The sequence below is a fragment of the Cavia porcellus genome, unplaced genomic scaffold, assembly GCF_034190915.1.
Source record: "Cavia porcellus strain 051 isolate PalLab524CR breed Dunkin Hartley unplaced genomic scaffold, mCavPor4.1 scaffold_19, whole genome shotgun sequence".
NCBI classification, from domain to species: domain Eukaryota; kingdom Metazoa; phylum Chordata; class Mammalia; order Rodentia; family Caviidae; genus Cavia; species Cavia porcellus.
The window spans coordinates 851,265-870,716 of record NW_026947502.1 but is presented as its reverse complement, the minus strand read 5'-3'; the positions used below and the strand labels follow the sequence as shown (position 1 = coordinate 870,716).

At 52.5% G+C, this 19,452-nt stretch overlaps 1 protein-coding gene and 2 long non-coding RNA genes across 5 annotated transcripts in view; 1 reads left to right on the top strand and 2 right to left on the bottom strand.

The window, feature by feature from the left end:
- Nucleotides 1-1,067: 1,067 nt before the first annotated feature.
- Nucleotides 1,068-6,531, bottom strand: LOC134471554 (uncharacterized). The gene is made up of 4 exons (XR_010040989.1): nucleotides 4,715-6,531; nucleotides 3,464-4,624; nucleotides 3,059-3,265; nucleotides 1,068-2,728 (listed from the first exon to the last, which is right to left on the bottom strand). It is a non-coding gene; the product is annotated as an uncharacterized LOC134471554 (long non-coding RNA).
- Nucleotides 6,532-6,819: 288 nt separating this feature from the next.
- Nucleotides 6,820-19,452, bottom strand: part of Flt4 (fms related receptor tyrosine kinase 4) — a 38,367-nt gene continuing 25,734 nt past the window's right edge. Inside the window, exons 25-31 of one of the 3 annotated variants that reach the window (XM_063230433.1) lie at nucleotides 18,330-18,429; nucleotides 17,187-17,292; nucleotides 16,266-16,414; nucleotides 14,595-14,715; nucleotides 12,990-13,075; nucleotides 8,511-8,607; nucleotides 6,820-8,418 (exon numbers count right to left, since the gene is read on the bottom strand). In XM_063230433.1, coding sequence (XP_063086503.1) covers nucleotides 8,371-8,418; nucleotides 8,511-8,607; nucleotides 12,990-13,075; nucleotides 14,595-14,715; nucleotides 16,266-16,414; nucleotides 17,187-17,292; nucleotides 18,330-18,429 — 707 coding nt within the window. In that variant the 3' untranslated portion in view covers nucleotides 6,820-8,370. Of the gene's footprint in view, nucleotides 8,608-12,989; nucleotides 13,076-14,594; nucleotides 14,716-16,265; nucleotides 16,415-17,186; nucleotides 17,293-18,329; nucleotides 18,430-19,452 lie in introns of all 3 variants that reach the window. The other 2 variants (XM_063230434.1, XM_063230432.1) reach the window with 2 other exon arrangements.
- Nucleotides 17,289-19,152, top strand: LOC134471553 (uncharacterized). Its single transcript, XR_010040988.1, has 2 exons — nucleotides 17,289-17,800; nucleotides 18,674-19,152. It is a non-coding gene; the product is annotated as an uncharacterized LOC134471553 (long non-coding RNA).

Genomic DNA, 19,452 nt, shown 5'->3' with positions numbered 1-19,452 from the left:
AGGCTGCCTATGTAGAGGATGAGGAAATGTTGGTCAAATGGTGCAGTGTTTCAGTTACACTAGAGAAATGTTTCTTAGTTGACAGAAGTTGTTTGTATACATTTATGGTGCAAATATGATGTTTTGAAACAGGCATACATTGTGGGATGGCCACATTGAGGCAATTAACCTGTATATTATATAGTTTTTAATGTATGTGGGATAAGAACACTTAACAATCTATACTGGGCTATTTTAAGTATTTTTCCTAGTTTTATTATTTATTTCTATTAGTGCTTGTTCATAGTATGTAATGATCACATCTCTGATGGGAAGCTAATACATGTACATAACCTATCACAGTTCTTTTTTTCATTAATCCACTCCCCTTTCTCTTCCACTATCTTTCCTCTATCTTTTTAATCCGCTTTCAACTTGTAAAAAATTTTTCAATTTTTTCTTATCCATCTTTTGTTTTGCTCTTTATTTATATCTGGATTTCTCACATAGGAGAAACCATATGTCTTGGTGACTTTTTTCTCAGTGCTGGGACAAAATACCCAGCACCCAAAATGAAGGAAGGAAAGGTTTATTTAGCCCACTGGCATAGAGGTTTCAGTCCATAATCACCTGGCTCCAAGGAGAGCCTGCAGTGGACGCCATGGACCTCAGGTGTTTTAGAGGACAGACCACAACCCCGAAGAGTGACCCAGCCCCCGCTGGTCCACCACAGGGAGTCACAGGGAGATGGGAGCCCTTCTGACAGGATTCTCTTTTTCCCAAATTTTCATTGGGATAAATACACAAGACACACAAGGCACCAGTGTAGCCTTTTCTTTTTTGAGACAGGTCTCTTCTTGTAGTTCGTGCTGGCTTTGAACTCACTATGTAGCCCAGGCTGGCCTCAAACTTTCAATAATGCTCCTGCTTCAGCCTCCTGAGTGCTGGAATTTCATGTGTACCACCACATCAGGCTTTTAAAAATTTTTTTACAACCGGGTCTTGCTAGGTTGCCCAGACAGGACTCAAACCTGGGATCCTCCTGCCTCAGACTCCCAAAGATCTGAGGTTACAGGAGTATGTTATCACACCTAGCTTTTTTTTTTTTTTTTTTTTTTTGGTCTTACCTAGCTTTTTCTTCCTTTTAAAGGCTTAATACATGTCACATTTTGCTTCACTCAAAGTTGCACCCATTTTTTTAGCCACTGTGGATAATGTTGATGTGAAAATGGGTGTTCAAATATTGCTTTAAGATCTTTTTTCCAACATTTTGGGTATACACCGCCCCTAATCAAGGAACATGAATTCGCCCACTGAAGGCCTGATCAAGTGACATTCACAGTATAAACCCCATAATTTAATGTCTTCTCCTTCTCAACTAAGCACCTATCAGACATTGTAGCCATAAATTTAGAGTTTGAGGTATGTCAACAAAACTGACATAAATTTCTTTTTCCTTCTTTACAAGTTCACTGAGAGATTTGTTCTCACCGCAGATCTTAGTAACTTCAGAACACGATGTTTTTTTTCTTTCTTTACCAGGTCAAGAACTTCTATTTTTTTCCTTACAAGGAAGCTCACTTTTCAGCTTCTCTTTGGCATATCCAAATGGTCAGCATTTTTGGTCTTGCACTTTGGGACTGTTATAAGTAAAACAAGGGTTACTGTGACCCCATGACAGTGGATCTGATACCCACACTGCCCCTAAGTGAGTAGTGGGCAGGTAGTGCACTGGGTAAAGGAGTAACGATGGGTCCTAGACAGTGCCAGTGCCCTCACGGCACTCAGTGTGGCATGTAGTTAAACAGTTCTGAATGGTTTTTCTCTGGAATTTTCATTTAATATTTTCTGGCTCCTGGTAACTGCAACCCTGGAAGCAGAACCTCAGTTAAGAGAAAACTACCGTATGTCCAGAGGCACAGCTACTTACAATAGCTCTGCTCCTGGTTTTTTGAGGACTCACTCTCTGACTCCCCACAGCAGCTGCATCTTTGGCATCTCCACCAGCAGTGCATGGGTCTCCCTTCTCTGTGTCCCTGTCAGCACTTGTTATTCCCTGGGGCATTCTGTGCCCAGGCCTGCGTGCCCAGAGTGGGTGGGTGTTGGGAGCTGAGTTTGGGCCTGCCTTGCACCATGTAGAAAGACCTGTGTAGCATGAGAACCAACAGTATAAAGGGGCCAACTCTTCCTGTCCTAGCACAGTTTCTTGTAGCCTCCGTGTGCCCCTTCCCTGGCATTTTTGCCTTTAAAACAAGCTCCATGGGGCATGGCTGAGGGGTAGAACACCAGCCTAACATGACTGAGGCTCTGTGTTCAATCTCCACTGTGGAAAACAAAACCAAAGGAATAAAACCAAACAATAGAACTCCCATCCTCCTTCCACCTTTCTGGCTCACATGGTTTGAGTAGATCTCGGCTTTCCATGAGCCTGCAGTGTGCTCCCAGGCCTCCTTCCCATGTTTTCCAGTTCCCCAAATGGATCCCCACAACTACCCAGCAAAGTAAGCCGTCATGTCCCCTTCATTTCTGAGGGCCCAAGGACCTGCCCCAGCCTTCCAAGCAGTAACAGTCAAGGCCAGAGCGTACCCAGGCCAGTCCCCCTTCAGGTGATGTGGGCTTTGGTAGCTCCCAGGATGAGTTGTTTGCAGAGGTAGGCAGTGGGGATGGCCGAGTTCTGCCCACATGGAGTGAGGTGAGCTCTCTGTGTTAGCTTCTTGGGGTTGCTCTCTTGTCATCACGTGCTTGGTGGCTGGAAACAACACATGTATGCACTCAAGTCCAGAAGTCCTGCATTGCTGAGGTGTGGGCATGTTATGGGCAGGACCACACTCCTCTAGAAGCTCTCTGAACTAATGAATTTCCAGCCTCTTCCACCTTCTGGTGGATGCTGGCATCCCTTGGCTTGTGGCCACATTGCTCAGCCTTGCCTCCATGGTCATGTCACTCCTTGTTCCCTTCCCCTCCCTGCTTCTCCTTCTCTCTACCCCTCAGCTCCCTTTTCCTCCCTTCTTTGTTTCTCTGTCGTCTCCCTCCCACTTCCCTCTTTATGTCTCTCTGTCTCTGTCTGGGATCTCCCTACCTCTCTCATGTGATTGTATTGGCTCACGAGATCCTCCAAGGGAGTCTCCTCATTGCACTGCTAAGATTCTGTTTTCATATAAAGTCACATCAAAAGTCTCCAGGAATTGGGCTGGCTAGATTTCTGAGCCCATCAGTCCTCCCCCTTCTGCATGGCCTCTTGGCTGGCTAGGTGAGTTGACAGTCTCCAGTAGGTATTGGAGACCACCTGTTATAGAGAGAGAGGGCAGGATAGTAACAGCTGTCAACACCTAGCCCGTGCCTTCCGCCCAGCTCCTGCACTCTTGCTCCTGTGGCAGAGGTGTCCCCAACCCTAGCAAAGGGTTGGCACCCTCTGCTAATGACACACTCAGCATGTCCCAGGCAATGTTTGCAGGGCACCCTTTGGGGCAAGACCTCATCTTACCCTCTGGAGATGCAGGAAGTGCTGGAGATAAATGACTTTGGTAGTCTTGGGCATGGGCCAAATGTCAGATTTGGGACTGTGAAAGGACTATGAAGCACTTGAAGCCAGATGCCCACCAAATGGAGTCTTCCAGCAGGGTGAGGACTGGGCCCACTTCCTCTGCCTGGGCCTCTGGCCTGGTGCTCAGCACTCTGTCCATGCAGCATCCTCAATGACTGAAGTCTCAGGAGGTTCACTTGCTTTGTTGTCTTTCCCTGTTGTCAGACCAGCGCCTGTCTTCAGACCTGCTACTGAGGAGCCTCCCCTGTTGCCCAGTTAGGCAAACTGGGGAGGATGGTGGGCCCAGCGCCACCTCTTGGTAAAGGGTATGGCCGCTCTGGGCAGGTGGGCACTGCCTCCTGGCCCTGGAAACCAGGTGTCTGGGTGCTGTTTGTCATGGGCGCTGTGTGTGTATGGTGCTTACTTTGACTTGCTCTTCCCATGGCAGCCAGTGTCATGCTGTCTCATGGAGTCCAGTTGGGGATGACAGGCACAGGATGTGCCTTGTGATGCTTATCTTAAATAAACTGCGCCATCCCCCCTTGAGCCAGTGCACGCACAGCTTAGAAACAGGCCCTTGGTGCCTTTGAGCTCCCTGACCACCGGGGCAAAGGACAGTGGCCACCACGGGAGGCTCAGCCAGCACCTTGCTCCTGACCAAGATCCTGGGCCCTCCCTACAAAGCCTTCTGTACATGGCCCAGTCCTGAAGAGCCCTGGGTGGTGTGGCTAGGCCAGTGCTTCCTAGGACATCCCAATATGCAGTGGCACCAGCCAAGAGGTGTCCCTTCTCTCCCACCCTGTGCTGTTACCACGAGGACACATGGAACCAAGTGCGAGGGCCCCATCAGGCACAGGTGGCTCGAGGAGCAACAGACGGGGATGGTGAGGGCTGTCATGCTCCCAAGACACTGTTCATGCCAGCACTCAGCCTCTGCTCAGGGCCACCACTCTGCCAGCTCATCACCTCAGCCTTCCGCATAACTTGGGCCTTCTGGGCTCTGGGCAGTGTCTCTGTGGCATCCTGTTCCCAAGATACCTGCACCTTGGTCAATATTGATCTGGCTCTCTCAAGCACTTCCTCTTGTCCTTTCCTTGACCAAGGCCCTCCTCCCTGCAGGCCCTGTAGTAGAAAGAGCAAGAAGAGGTCATCACCATGGTTCCTGTGGTGTGAGCTCAATGCATTGGTGAAAGTGACCGAAAGCTGGCCCACCTGGGTTGGCAACCATTGAAGTTCTAAAAACGGTTTGCCTTCAGGCAAAGCTTGATTCAGCCTCAAATGGTGTCAGTTGTTCTCCGATCCCATGCGTTAGGTGATTGTCCTTATAGGGGGTGATAAGCCAGCAGCCAGCAATACCAAATTTAAACACTTGATTTATGTTCAGGGAAACAAGACCTGCTGCTTCCCCGTGGTCCTTCTTGAGGTCTTAGTGGGTTTCCAGTGCTTTACAGGCTGTGCTGATCACAGAGGCAGCAGCCAAGTAATCATGGTATGTGATTTGATCGTTCTCCTATGTCTGCCTGGGCCGAGGTGGAGGCCCACCAAGCCTAGGACTAAGGAAGCATAGGCAAAGGAGTGAAAGGAATGGCACTGGGAGTGGGCAGGGCCCTCCGCGTTCACTCACAAGAAAAGCCAGACTGTCAGTGACCCGCCTGAGGTCCCGAGGTCCTCCCAAGTCTGGCTCCCCTGTGGGGCTGGAACTAGCAGTGCCTGTGCTGCTTCCGTACACCAGGACTGGGAGCCGCTGTCTGCCAGCTGAGAGTGTAGGGTGGTGGCTCAAACCCCTGGGCACATCCCAGCCCAGACTGTAGACCGGTCTCTCCCCATCAGAGATGCCCTCGCTGCCATCCCAAAGTGCCCATTCATTCTGCCATGGTGGGAGATGTGGCGGGGGTGGCTTAGCGCCCTGGCTGCAGTCACCCATGTTCATTTCCCATGGTCTGGAGACTGGGAAGCCCAGGATGAAGGCCCCAGCAGACCCAGTGTCTGGAGAGTGTCCACCTCCTGTTCCTGGACATGTGACTTCTCCCTGTGTCCCTGTAGGGTAGAATGAGGACAGAGGACCCCTCAGGGTTCTTATCAGGAAACCAACCTCTTGTGACTTCCTTACCCCAAAGACCCTACCTGCTGATAGGTCACCTTGCCTTTAGGGTGCAGGTGGCAGTTGGGGGTGGGTGCATGTGTAGAGGGGCACGGGGGTCAGACAGCGCAGTGGGCATGAGTAGGTGGGGAGGGGGAAGGCTGCTTCATAGTGTGGTCATGCCAGGGGCATTGTGACTCACCACCAAAGCTTTTCAAAGTGGAAGCCACAGAAGAGAGACAGGCTGTAAGGGGCGTTGCTGGCCCAGTGTCGCTGTAGGCCTCAGATGCTGCCTGGTGGCCCATCCTCCCCCAGCCTCTTTGAGATCCCTTCTTCTTGCAGCATGAATGTCTCCCTGAGTCCACTAACCTTTCTCAGAACCCCTGTTTTCCTTAAAACAAGAAACACTCCCGTCTGGTGCTCCCAGGCCTGTGGAGTGGCCCCCTGGCCCCTCTTCCCCACCTCAGGCCTCTACCTTCATTCTTCTGCTTCTCCTCTGCAGGCCAGGGGTCACCCAGAAGCCCAGCCTCACAGCTGCAGACCCCTTCTCCAGAACAGCTCTGGATGTTGAGCCCAGGCCGCAGTGACCTCCAGATGGAAGGATGCTCGAGGGCACTGCTGATGCCAAAAGAAGGTGACTTTGTGAGGCAGTGGGCCTTGGGCTGGGGTTGAGGGTATTGGAAGGGGTGCAGTGGCACCTGAGGCAGCAGATAGCACAGAAGGGGAGGAGGATGTGAGCGCACCCCTGGAAATCTTCCACAGGGCTTGGCGACGTGTGCAGGCCCGGGCATGCCAGGGGTGGGGAGCACACAGCATGGGATCCCAGGAGCGGTTGAATTCACTCGGGTCCAGTGCAGGATGAAACGTCCCGGCACACACGGATGCGTGGCGCGGGTCTTTTCGGTACTGAGAATCAGCTCGGTAACAAGCAAAGCCAGCTAAGAAGGGGAGCTACACAGCCTCCTGCCCGCCGCGGCACCTGACTGGGAGACAGGCTCCGCCTGAGGGGCGCCGGGGCGCAGGCCGGGGTCTCAGCGCCGCCGGAGTCCAGCCTCCCCTCGCGGCTCTGCGCTGCCAGGAACCGCGCTGTCGGGAAGCCGGCCGGCGCGCGCCCTCTGCCGGCCGCCTCGGGGACCGCGCCTCCTCGCGTGGCGGCGCCTGTCCTGGGCTCTCTGGGCTGGGGCAGCCCACGGCGACAGCGTGACATTGCTGAGACTTTACTCAGAATCCACTCGTGGTGACTCAGAGACTGGCATCTGCTTTATTATTATCTTTTGTTAAATATTTTAGATCTTTCGGAGAACATGTCTACAAGGGTGCAGTGGGTTTTCTTCTCCAGCCCATCGCAGGGTGTGCAGTTACATGACAGGGGAGAGGTGGCCGGCCGAGGAAGAGGTGCACACGGGGTGGGGGGCTGTGCCCCGCGTTGCTGGTTTCAGTCCACAGAGACACAGCATCCTTTCAACTTTCCCCGGGTGAGTCAAGGCCAGGTGCCACGCAGAAGGCAGCCCGGGGTCAGCGAGGACCAGTCACACCTGCACCATGGTCTCGCGGAGTGGCAGTGTGCCCTGCGGGGGAGTCTGCAGCGGAGACCTCACTTGCTGCAGCTGCCTGTCCTGCAAGCGTCTTGGGCAAGGGGGGTGGGGCTGCGTTCTGCGTTGCTGACCAGAGGAGGGGCTTTCTCTTGGCAGGGAGGGGAATCATGTAAACTGGGACAGGGTCTGGGCAGAATGATCTCACTCCTGGGGGGCTTGGTTGCTCCTCCATGGGAACAAAAGTGCCAGTGTGGGCACAGAGGGAAGGCAAAAGGAAGGGGAGGGTCCTCCCAAAGATAGGTCCCAGGTGTATCTTCACTGCCGTGAGCACTGGGCCACACTGTCTCTGTGCCAGCCCTGATGCCTTCCTGGGTGGAACCCACAGTGCTCAAGTCTTGGAGGCACTGGGACGGAAAATCAGGTCCCAGGAAGAAAGCCAGAAGGGGCTGCTCTGGGCCACAGGTTGGTTCTTGATTCTGGACTGGGCATGTACGGTTGGGGATCTTCTAAGAAAGACAAGCTATGTGGACTGCAGTGTCTTAGCCAAAAACTGCCTAATTTCAGTTAAAAAAAAAAAGTGGGTCCACTTCCAGCTGAAGTTTTGAAAATTGAACTCATCACAGAAGCTGAGAGTCCTGAAGTTCTAGTGGAAGGAAGTGTCTGTGGGACAATTCTGCACACTCAGGCTGCTTCTGCCTCCCTTTCTGGAACTGGGTCACCCCAGCAGTCAGGAAGCCGTTGGTGGGCTCAGGAGAGCAACCTACTCCCAATTCCTCCTTTGCTGCTGTGACAGAAAACACAGACACGGCTCTCTGCAGCTTCTGGGAGGGGTAAAGCATGCTTTTTCCCAGAGGAAGGGGAGGCAGATTTGGTGCACAGCTTTGGGGCAGGGGCTGGGAGATGTGCTCAGAAGGAGCTCTACCTCCAGCCCACATGAGTCCAGACATGTGTCCAGGACAGGGGGCCTGTGTCACCCACTGTCCATGGTGAAGGGAGCGACTATGAGCCAGTGCCCTAGGAGAGGCCTGTTCAGGGCCAGCACCCATGGACAAGGTCACCTGGGTACGTGGCTCTGGATCTGAGAAGGGGCTGGGAGCACCTGGAGGGCGGGGCTCACGACAGGGAAGGGGACAGGATTCCAGATCCTGGAGGGGACGGAGGAGGCTCCTCAGGGTCAGAGCTGAAGGACACGATGGTCCAGCCCAGGCCTCCAACTCTCTCCTCGCCTGCTGGGGATGTCCCTGCCACCGCCGTCAGAGCCCAGGGTCAACGGGCCCGCGTCGCGCGATGCTCAGTAGCTGCTGTCAGAAGACAAGGGTGTGCTGGTTGCAGCGGTTCGGCAGCCCTCTGCCAGAGGCCCCTGCAGCGCCCCATACTCGCTATTGAGGAACACCTGGCCTCCTTGCACTCCCTGGTCCTGCCGACTTCGTCTCCCCCCGGGGTCAGGGTGCACCGCAGTCACGTCCACCTCCTGGCCTTGTGCTTTACAGCTGTGAGACAGAGAGGCTGGCATTAGAAAGGCAGGAGCATGCACCGCGGGGCCTGATTGGAAGCACCGGCGCCGGCTTGTTCACAGGCCTTGTTGCTCAGCCTTGACTTAGACTGTGGACACTCACTCACACTTCCGGGACCCCAATTCTGGACACAGTGCCACAGAGACATCAGCCTCACCTCACTTGCTTCTTTAGGAGTTGGTGCACCTGTGCACCCCAATCGCGCGGAGTCCAAGGGAACCACGCACCACCGGGTGGGAAGGGGTAGGGTCTCCACTGTCCAAGTCCCTTGTGCACGTGTGCGTCTGTGTTCTGCACCGGGGACCTCTGGGTTCCACAGGGCTCTTTTTTGGAGCCTTCCTCTTCCCACGTCACCTGCTCACTGCCCTTCCAGACCAGCTGTGTGTGGCCTGGCTGTGTGTGGTCCTTGCATTCTACTCCCACTGCTACACCCCTCTGCCAGCCGCGGGTCTACCGCTGCTCCGCCTCCCTGCACTCCCATTCACAGCTGCGCTTTAAGTGGACTGTGACCTGAGGGCTCCTCCAATGGCCACGTATTGCTTTGGCAATAAAACCCAAGCTTCAGGTTCCAACCACGCCCTCCTATCTGATCTCATTTTCAGCTTTCATTAAGATTTATTTTTGTTGAGATGGAGTCTCACTGTGTAGCCCAGGGTGACCTCAAATTTATAGTGATCCTCCTGTCTCAGTCTCTTGAGTACTGGGATTATAGGTGTGTGCGAGTCACACAGCTCTCTTTTCTTGTACCAGGAATTGAACTCAGGACTTGGAGCTTGCGAGGCAGGCGTTGTGCCACTGAGCTATATGCCTGGACACTCAGCTCTCTTTGATTTTTTTTTTTTAGCCCATTTGTTGCTATTTTGCTTTGAATAATATTATTTAAAAAATTGTTTTTGAGATGGTCTCTCTATGTAGTGCAGGCTGGCCTTGAACTCACAGAAATCTTACTGCCTCTGCCTCCAATGCTGGGATCACAGGAGTTGCCACTATGCCTTGGTGAAGAAAATCTAAATACTAATCCTTCTGTCTTGCTCTTTTTTTCATTTGCGAATAACTTGGTCTTTCTGTTTTAGTTCCCAGAATGTTTACCTTTGAAGCCAAATAGCGCTACTGGAGTATGTCACCGAGTTGACTGATTTGGGTCAGTTTTCCCGAGTGTCCTTTTATTTTAGGTCTTCTTTTATTTATTTAAGAGTCTTACTTGAGCTACAAGTTTGACATATTAGTTTGTGCTTTACTTTTCAGGGTCTCTAATTTTACACCATTGTAGTCTTCTATTCATCTATGTCTATTACTTTTTTACCTCTTTATTTCAATTTTATTTTCTTGATTCTTTATGTCTATGCTTTGTGTGTTGGGGCCACATATTTGGTATCCCTTCAAATGCCCTTCACTACGTCCTTGTTCTAGTCTGTGGTTCTGACAGTGGAATCCAGAGCCCACACTTGCTAGGCCAGCGCTCTGCCACTGAGCTACCCCAGCTCATGCCCTTTTTTTGTACAGCGTATCCATTCCTGTCCAGTATCACAACCACAAGGAATGCTGAGCTTCTCATTGGCTGTTGCCGGGCAGCCATGTGAGCAATGATAAGCCGAGGTCCTCCAGATTCCCTTTTGCCTAGAGCCTTGGATGTAACAGCATGCTGCAGGGCATGGGAGCCAGGGTCTGGAATGGTTCCTGGGAAGGGGAAGGATAACCTGGAAGTGAGGAAGAATTGGCACCCACAGGGCCAGGGAACAGGAAAGGCCCGGGAAGGTAAACGGCCTTCTTCCTCCAGAGCGGCCTTCCTCACAGGCACACTGTGCCCTGGCACCTGCTTGGAGAACTTTCCTCATGCCACAGTTGTCCCAGCCAGGTGATCTGCTGTCTCTTTCCATGATTTAGTGTGAAGAGTTTCCCAGGGAACCCAGACAGACCTTCTGTAGCTGTTGTTGCTGAGGCAGTTTCTGTATTGAATAAGTCCCATGCACGTGTGTGTGTGTGTGTGTGTGTGTGTGTGTGTGTGTGTGTCTGTCTGTCTGTCTTCTGAGCTCTGGATGCTAACTTGTTCTGCAGGACAGTGTGGTCTTCTGAAGCCTTCTTCTCTCATCATGCCAGCCCAGCACTTGCTTCCTGCTCCTGATCTGTGACAGCACCCACACCCATGGGGTCTCACACTTGTACCAGGAGCTCTGCTTCCCTTTCCCAGGGCACTGTCCCAAGAGTGATGTCTAGCATTCCTCTGAAGAGACAGTCCTCATCTGGTTTCCTTCTGCTGGAGGTCAGGTTAGACCTGCTAGTTGCAAAGCTGAGTCACACGCATGTACACACACACACACTAACATGTATGTGTGCGTGTCCTTTTGTCAGTGATCTCTCTGAGCAGCTGCATTGTTTTAGGAAAATGTGTAGAGGTTTCAGTTTCAACAGTTGGCATCCTCTGTTCTCCTTGGTACTTTTTGGTGTTGAGGTTCCAGTGCTGGGGTGCCAGGACCTCACATGCGACTAGGCAAGTGCTGTACCGCTGAGCTACACCTTAGCCTTACTCTGTCACTGAATTGTTTTTGTGTGAATGATAGGACACTGATAAATAAACATAGGCCGCAACTATTTGTGAAAATGTAACTAGCATTAACTTTCCAAAACCAGGTCACTAATAGAAGTCTTCTGATGGTTGCATCCATTTAAAAAAAGAAAAAGAGGGAAAAGATGCATAATACAGACGCAAACATTGCTCCCTGGGTGACCTGCAACTCGCCTCTGTGTGCCAGCCCTGCAGACGCATTCCCCCATGGACGGTGTAACAGTGATCTCTAGGCGCTGGGCACCTGGCTGGCTGGTGCAGTACCACCTACCATGTGTGAGGCAGCCCAGGGTTCAACCCCCAGGAACGCAAAATATCAGTAAAAGTTGAGCATCTTGAATCTGAAAATTCAAAGTTTAGTATTTTTTTGTTTGTTGACACAGCGTCTTGCTGTGTAGTTCAGGTTGGTCCTGAGCTCGCTATGTAGTCCAGAAACTTGTGTTGATCTTCCTGCTTCAGCCTCCTGAGGGCTGGGATTACAGGAAAGCACCCCCCTCCACTCCTCCTAAGTTCCGTATTTTAAAAGCAAAGGCCTGGGAAAGTATCTCATCTCAATAATTAATTAAATGAGAATTAAAATACACATGTAGGGCCCTTCTTAGGGGATCCAAAAGTCTCTGAAATCTGAAGTTTCTGAGAAAAAGATTCAGAATTTTCAGATTAGAGTTGCTCAACTGGTATAGCATATGCAAATATTTAAAAAAAACTTTGAAACTGAAACACTTCTGGTCCTAAGAATTTTAGATAAGACATACTCCACCTGTACTTAGTAAGCTGCACAGCTCAAAATATATCCTACAAGTAAGGTGAAATATGACATTATTATCCTGATGTTATACAAATAAATACTTGTGGTTTATAGCAAAGCAGTCAGTGACAACATCAACTATTGAGTAAAAAATAGCACCAGGAGAAGCAAAAGATTTGGCCTCAAAAGAAGCTCTTGACAGGAAGGGACACTGATGTTTGAGGTGTGGGCCTGGCCTGGACACAGTGGTCTACAGAAGGTGGAGGGACCAGGGCCTCATGAGCTATCAGAGCCTGTTGTTTGCATAGGCGTAGGTTAGCAAACTAACTAGGCAAACATGTTAGGGAGGCTTGGTGTGGTCTGCCTGTTAACCCAGCCTCTGGGAAGCAGGGGCTGAGAAATCAAGTTCAAACCCAAGCAGGGATACATAACCATTTGGTGAGACCTTGTCTCGAAATAAGAAGGGTAAAGGGCTGGGGATGCAGCTCCATGTGAAGGTCCTGGGTTCCACTCTCAACACCTCAAAATAAATAAATAGAATAAGATAAATAAATAAAAGGACTGCTTTAAACAGACAGTTAAGTCTTTTATGTGTACTTGGTAAAGTTTAAATATGGCCAGTTTTTCTTCTGGGAGGCTACCTTGACAAGCAAAGGGAAACACCTTCTACCCAGATGCCCCTTGAGCCTGGCTCACAGGTGGAATCTGTCTTTTTTTAAAATCGGTACTGGGGATCCAACTCATGACCCCGTACTTGCAAGGCAGGCACTTATGCCACTGAGCTAAATCCCCAGCCCCAAGGAATTTGTCTTTAACAAAATATGATGGCAGCTAGCTCAGGTTATATTATCTCCTGCCTTCCATGCATGGGGCTAAGGATGCGCATCAGTCAAGTCTGCAGGGAGCGGCAGGAGCCGCAGGGTCAGGGTGGGGTGTCGGGGAGAGGTGGGTGCCAGAGGCCTCAGTCTCAGCTTGGGTGACTGACAGCCACAGGAAGAGTGGTGGGTGCAGCCAGGCCCTGCGGGAAGGAGGCGTGGCAGCGCTTACCTGAAGCCGCCTTCTTGTCTGTGTCTGCTCTCTATCTCTGCAAACTCCTCAGAGGCCAGCACCATCCCGCTGTCCGTCTGATTATCCTGCACGAGGGAACCAACCAGGGCTGTGGCTGCTGGGAACCTCATCCCACCCCCATGGGGACCTAGCCGGCCAGGGACACCTGCTGCATCCCCAGAGCATGCAGGTAGGAGTCACAGTCCCCACTGCACAGCAGGAAGCTGAGGTCTGGGGGAGCAGTGTCGTGTCAGTGACCCATGTGTGCTAAGGGTGCAGGTAGAGCAGGAGCAACAGAAATTATGGAGCAGGCAGAAGACTGGCAGCTCACAGTTTTTTTGCTTTTGTTTTTTTTTTTAAATGATCACCCTAGAGAGACACAGGTTTGAGTAGGGCCTTGTTCCCCTTCAAGTATGGCTTGGGTGGTTTTCATTCTGAACTCCACAGAGGGGAACTTTGATCTTCTCAGAGCTTGAGATCCCAGCAGCTGCGTCTGACCTGTGAGGCACAGACCAGGGTCTGTGCTGAGTGCCTGCCCCACTCCGTGGGTCAGTGCTTTCTGGAGACCTGACCAGTGCTCAACATGACTCCCTCTCAAAGCCTCTGGAGCTCAGGTCTAGAGGCTTGGTCTCTTCCTCAGCAAATGGCACACCTGTCCAGCCTCACCAAGCTGAGCCTCAGCATGGCCGACCTGCGCTTAGGACACAGGTGTCACCACGTGGGTGGGCATCTGCAGCCCTCCTGCTCCCCACGGCCCACCCTCCTCTTCCGGTGCCTGATGCTGATGCTACCTGGGGTGGTGGCAGCCTTTTCATTGGGGTTTCCATGATGCTGGGGAGAGGGCTTGGAGTTGGGAGGCCCTGAGCAACACTGACCGGACAGAGCAAGAGCAGGGCACCAGGGGCACTGCCTGAGCACTGAGACCCTAAGTGCCTGGAGGTGACCCCTGGCCTCACCACTTTCCAGACCTCACCAAAGAGATGCAGGTGCAATCAGGATCAACCAATTCCTGTCTTTCTCCTCCTTTCCCTCCCCACTTCATTCTTTCTCCTTTCTTTCTTTTTCCAGTGCTAGGAATTGAACCCAGACCCTTCACTCCTCAGTGACATACCCAGACCATTTTGTCTTTATTTTGAGACTGCATTGTTCATGATAAGACATGTGAATGGGTGACTAGATGAAGCAAGCATGGAATGCACACACAGTGGAGTATTATTCAGAGGTAGAGAAGGAAATCTCTTTATTTGTAGCAGCATGGACGAAGCGGAAATGAAATGACCAAGATACAGACAGGCAAACATAACACAATTTCTCTTACAGGTGGCAGCTCAGGCATGTTGCCCTGAAAGCAGAGCAGTGATTGCTAGAGCTTGGGAGAGTCGGAGGTGAGTGAAGGAAGGTGGATCCCATCAGGGCACACTCATGCGTGTGTTGAAACATCACACCAAACTCTACTAATACACACAATGTATACACATTAATCAAAGATAAAATAAATATTTAGAAAGGCTTAGTTGAATTGTCACCTGCCTCAGGACCTGATGCTTGCCTCCTCCACCCCTGGCCCTGATCTGAGAAGTGTAGCCCTCTTCACCCCTTCCTTACCACAGGGGCTTTGCAGGTTGTCAGGGTCATGGGGAATTCTTCAAATGTCTTCATCCTAGAGGGACTCCGGGTCTGAGCCTCCCTGGCCAGGGATCCAGGAAAGGACACACAATTGTAGTATCTGTGGGGAGAAACAGTGGGTGCTTGGAGAAGCACACCCCAGTACCTCTGGAGGCTCCCCCACCATCTGCTGTCTCCTCCATGACGGCCCTGCTGCAGGGGTAGGGAAAAGGGGCTCAGATGGCCATCACACAATCCCCACAGAAGGGTTCCAGCAAGTCCCTCCTCCTGAGCTGTATCCAGCCCTGTACAGGAAGAACAGAACCTTTCAGTGCACACAGGGGGCTCCAGTGGGAGTGGATGGGGCACAGAGCTGGTGGTGGTGGTGCAGGCTTCTCCCTGGGTTGGGCCTTAGCTGATGAGCCTGCATGTGCACCCCCAGGTGTGTGTGGCTACGAGCCTGCATGCACATGTGCACGGGGGTTGGCAGAGAGCCTGGCAGGAACCAACTCCTATGCTTGTCCACTGTTCCTGGGGCAGAGCGGCAGGACTCAGTGTCCATTTCTACCAGCTAGCAGGTAGGAGTGTAGCTAGCAAAATCTCCCAGGGATATGAACTGCCCAAGATAGGAGATACCAAACCAGAACTGGGGAACTTGGGCTAGGTTCTCATTCCCTAAGGTGGGTGGTTACTGAGTGTCTTCTTCTGCTCCCAGGGTCCCTGACAATGGCTCCTGGGATTTGCTCAAGAGCTAAATCATCAGATGCTGGGAGGAGTCTTGGCTCAAACCTGGCCACTCACACTATTACCCTGACGGCACCCAAGATGGGCATTCTTTTCAAAGTGAAGTGGGCAGTTCTGGAGTGCCAATAGTATAAAGACTGGAGGGGCCTATGTCCCTAAGGTTTTGTGCAGGTTTGCCTTCAGGGTGGTGAGCTGAGGTTGGAACCTTTAAGGGTTGAGGCCTCATTCATGATAACTAAGTCATGGGGCTCACTGCCAAGAGGGGATTAATGTAGCTCTTTTAGGACTCGGTGTCTTCCCAAGGGCATGGGCTACACAATGAACTATCCCAGGCCATGAACCTCTGATTTGCTGACCCACATAGGCATGGGATCCTGCTATCATAACGCCAGCTGCCACGAGACTCTGCTCAGAGCTAGAGTGATCTCAGGGCCTCAGGACTGTGAACTAGGTTGGTTCCTTCCTTTCTTTCCAAAAAATTTTTATTTATGTTTTTATCTTTTTGAGACAGGGTCGCTATGTGGTTCAGGCTGGCCTTGGGCTTTTTACTTTGTAGCCCAGGCTGGTCTCGAACTCGCAATGATCCTCCTACCTCAGCATCCCGAGTGCTGGGATTACAGGAGTGTGCTACCACGCCCGGCTCCCCTGTCTTTCTGAAATGCCAGCCTCTGGCATTTGGTACTCAGCGTGGAGCAATGAGGAGGCCATAAGCAAAGCACGACTGTGAGGCCATGGGCGTAGGGGAGCCCCACAGTGGGCTGGGCCCACAGGAGCATTGTGCCCAGTGCTCCCATCTGAATCATTCTGGCATCCAGTTGCCTCTCAAGCTGCTGTCAGTTGCTTTTCCTTGACGACTCAGGAGGATAAAAGAGCTGCCTCCAAACCAATACCTGCCCTATGTCCTGTTCCTAGCTCAGGAGGGGCTACCTGGCAGCCAGGCTGTGGCGATGCATGCTTGGTTGGCTGCCCCTACTGTCCAGCTCGGTGACATGCAGGGCTGTGGTGGATGTTTGCAAGAAGTTGCTGTCCTCTGAGCTCTGGGAGTCGCACAGGGCCATACAGTCCTCGTCTTCCTCCTGGCAGGAATTGGAGAAGTGGCTGGGGCCAGGATCACACAGCATCCCGATCTGCAGCCCCTACACCTGCATACAGAACTGCTCGAGTCCTGCCCTCTCAGATGGGACCAGGTGGGGCTGTGTGAGCCAGTGCTTGGGATGGGCCTAGGTTGAGGGTACTGACCGCTTGGTTGTCAGCCTTGTTCAACTCCCCTAACAGCCCTCCCTGGTCCCCAACTGCAGATGAGGCAGGAGGGTGGGCCAGGCCTGTGTAGCATCTTCTCTTGCGTCCTCTGGATGCCCTTTGCAGCTCTGGGACCAGTTAGAAGATGTCACCTTTTCCTTGGGTAGAACTGATACCAAGCTCTCATCCCTGGTCCCTGAGGTTTGGCTGTGAGGCAAGGCCCAGGTGTAGGATGCCTCTGGGGTGCTCTGTCAATCCCAGAGCACATGGCACCCTCCCTGAGCACCACTGGGGAGGGAGGTACAGGATACACAGGTCTGGGGCTGTGTACCCAGTGGGTGGAAGGGGGTGGAGAAATCCATTGCTATGCCAGGGAGACAGGCTGCTCTGCAGACCCCAGAGCACCAGGATGGGTGTCCTGTGGACTGATGATGCCCACTGGGCAACTGTCACTGTGGTACCAGCAGAAGATGCTGCAGCAGCCGGGTGCAGAGGGAAGCAGGACAAGGGCCCAGGTCCATCACACGTGCTTTTGCCTGATAGCTGAGAGGTGAGTGGGGCTCAACATAGTCAAGGCAGGCCCCAGGGTAGGGCAGAGCCAGGGCTCACCTGTCTGCCTCCTCCCTGAAGCAGGTCGCCCAGGATCTCTACCAGCTCTGAGAAAGCAGGCCTCGCTTTGGGATCTCCAGACCAACAGTTCTGCATGATGCGGCGTCTGCGGGAGAAGCTGGCTGTGGCCCATGCTGAGCACACCCCAGCCCTCCCACCAGTTGGCCCAGCTGTCCTGCTCCCCAGCTCCCTGAAGTGGTTCAGATGCAGCCTGAGTGTGATCCGCCAAAGCTCCTGTGCTAGAGGCTCCGTCCCAGTGTGGTGGAGCCCAGCCTAGGGAATAGAGTCCCGAGTGAAGGGCGTGAGTCCTGCCAAGAGCAGGCTGTTACAGAGCTGGTCCCTCACCTTCCGTCTTGCTGTGTGATTGCTTGCTCCCTCCTGTGCCCCACTGTGGTGTCATCTGCCAGACTGTGATGTTGCTGGAGGCCTTCCCCAGAGCCAGCAGATGCTGGTGCCATGCTTTTGGACTCTTAAAACTGTGCTGAGTAAACCTCTTCTCTATACAAGGGCTCAGGTTCAGTTGTTTTAAAATTTTTTTTGTACCAGAAACTGAACTCAGGACATCACACTAGCAAGGCAGGCACCGTGCCACTGACTACATCTCCAGCCATAAGGTATGTTTTTTTTTTTTTGTCTTTTTCCTTTTTATCGGTACTGGGGATCGAACTCACGACTGCCTGCTTGCAAGGCAGGTGCTTATGCCGCTGAGCTAAATCCCCAGCCCCCATAAGGTATTTTTTAAAAAAGGGAAACCAAACAGACCAAGCTCATCCTGCACGCTCTGCTCTCCCGCTCCAGGCTTGGTGTGGGCTCTCCCACTCATCGAGAGCAGTTCTCAGATCACCCGCCTTGCTCTTTCTGCAAGTGTTGCCTATGTGCCCATTTGGGGGATATTGTCCCTGGTGACTTGGGCTCTTGTCAGGTGTTTTCAGGGCACGTGCCTCCCTTTCCAAGTTAGGGTGTGGTAACTGCTACTGTGAGTCCAGAGGCAGGGCCAGGTCATCTGGGGTCAGCACAGAACAGGGTGAGCCCACCCCCTCCTGCCCCTCTTCCCCCATGCTTGAATGCTTCTTGTGGCCACACAACATTCTCTGTGTACCTGTCCTGGTGCCCCCAGCACCTGCATATCTGCAGGAGACTCACATGGCGGGAGTGGCCAGTTCTGGGGCTCTCATTCTGGTGCCATCTTTCAGCCGCTGACAGAACTCCTCATTGATCTGCACCCCTGGGTATGGGGAGGCCCCTGCCAGCAAGAAGGGGCAGCCAGGGGTGAAATGGCCTCCTGATTACACCGGTTCTGTCCCCTCCTCCCTTCCTTTTTTCTCCGTGGCAGGGTAAAGACACAGTTCACCTTGCTGCTCCCTGGGGCCCAAGCAAGGTGTCCCCTCTCCCTCCTTCAGTGAAGTCAGTTCCTGGGATCCTTGGGGATGGCAGGACTGCACAGAACTAAGCCTTTTAAACAAAGCCTCTCCTTCCTCTCACTGCAGGAATGCTGGCTGCTCCCTGCGTGTTTTCCTCACCTGGACTGCAGTCTTCCCAGGCTCACCTGCCTCTCTGCACGCCTCCTTTCCTTTTTTCTGAATGCTGAGGATCCAGTGTGTCCCAGGGCCCAGTGTGTGCTAAGCACCCCCTCCCGCTCAGTGGCACTGCCAGCCCTCTGCTGCACAGATAGCCTCCAAGTCCCCAGCCTCTTGTTAGGTTTGTGTCCGTGTGTCCCTCCAAGCCTCATGCAGGCACGGAGGCGGCTAAACCTCGCGTTTGTGATTGGCCCATTGTCGAGCACTGGGACTGGCCGTGTGAGTGCGGCACTCGTGCAGAGGCGGGTAGCTGGCTTTCCCCTCTTTTCATCCTTTTCACTCCTGTTGCTTGTGGCTGCCCCTCAGCCACACCACGCTGCACTGGAGCCAGCTGAGTAGGAACTGAAACCTCCAAAGACTGTAAGCTAAATAAACCTTTCCTTTTTTCATTTTGGGCATTAAGTGTCTTGTCTCAGCAATGAGAGAAAACTGTTTCAGCACTTCTGCATTATCACTGTCATTATCATTGTCATTTAGTAGAATTTTGCTGCCTCCCTCCATCCTGGCTGTCATATTTCCATGTGCCTCCTGCATAAGCAGGTGGTTTTACTGAATGGCCCCATGGAGAGCTGGGGCTGCTGCAAAGATCCAGGCCCTGTTCTGGCCCAGGATTGAGGTGGTACTGCAGTGGCCCACGATGAACCCGGGCTGCTTGTTCCAGGTGCCCCATTCTGGCCATGGAAGGGCTG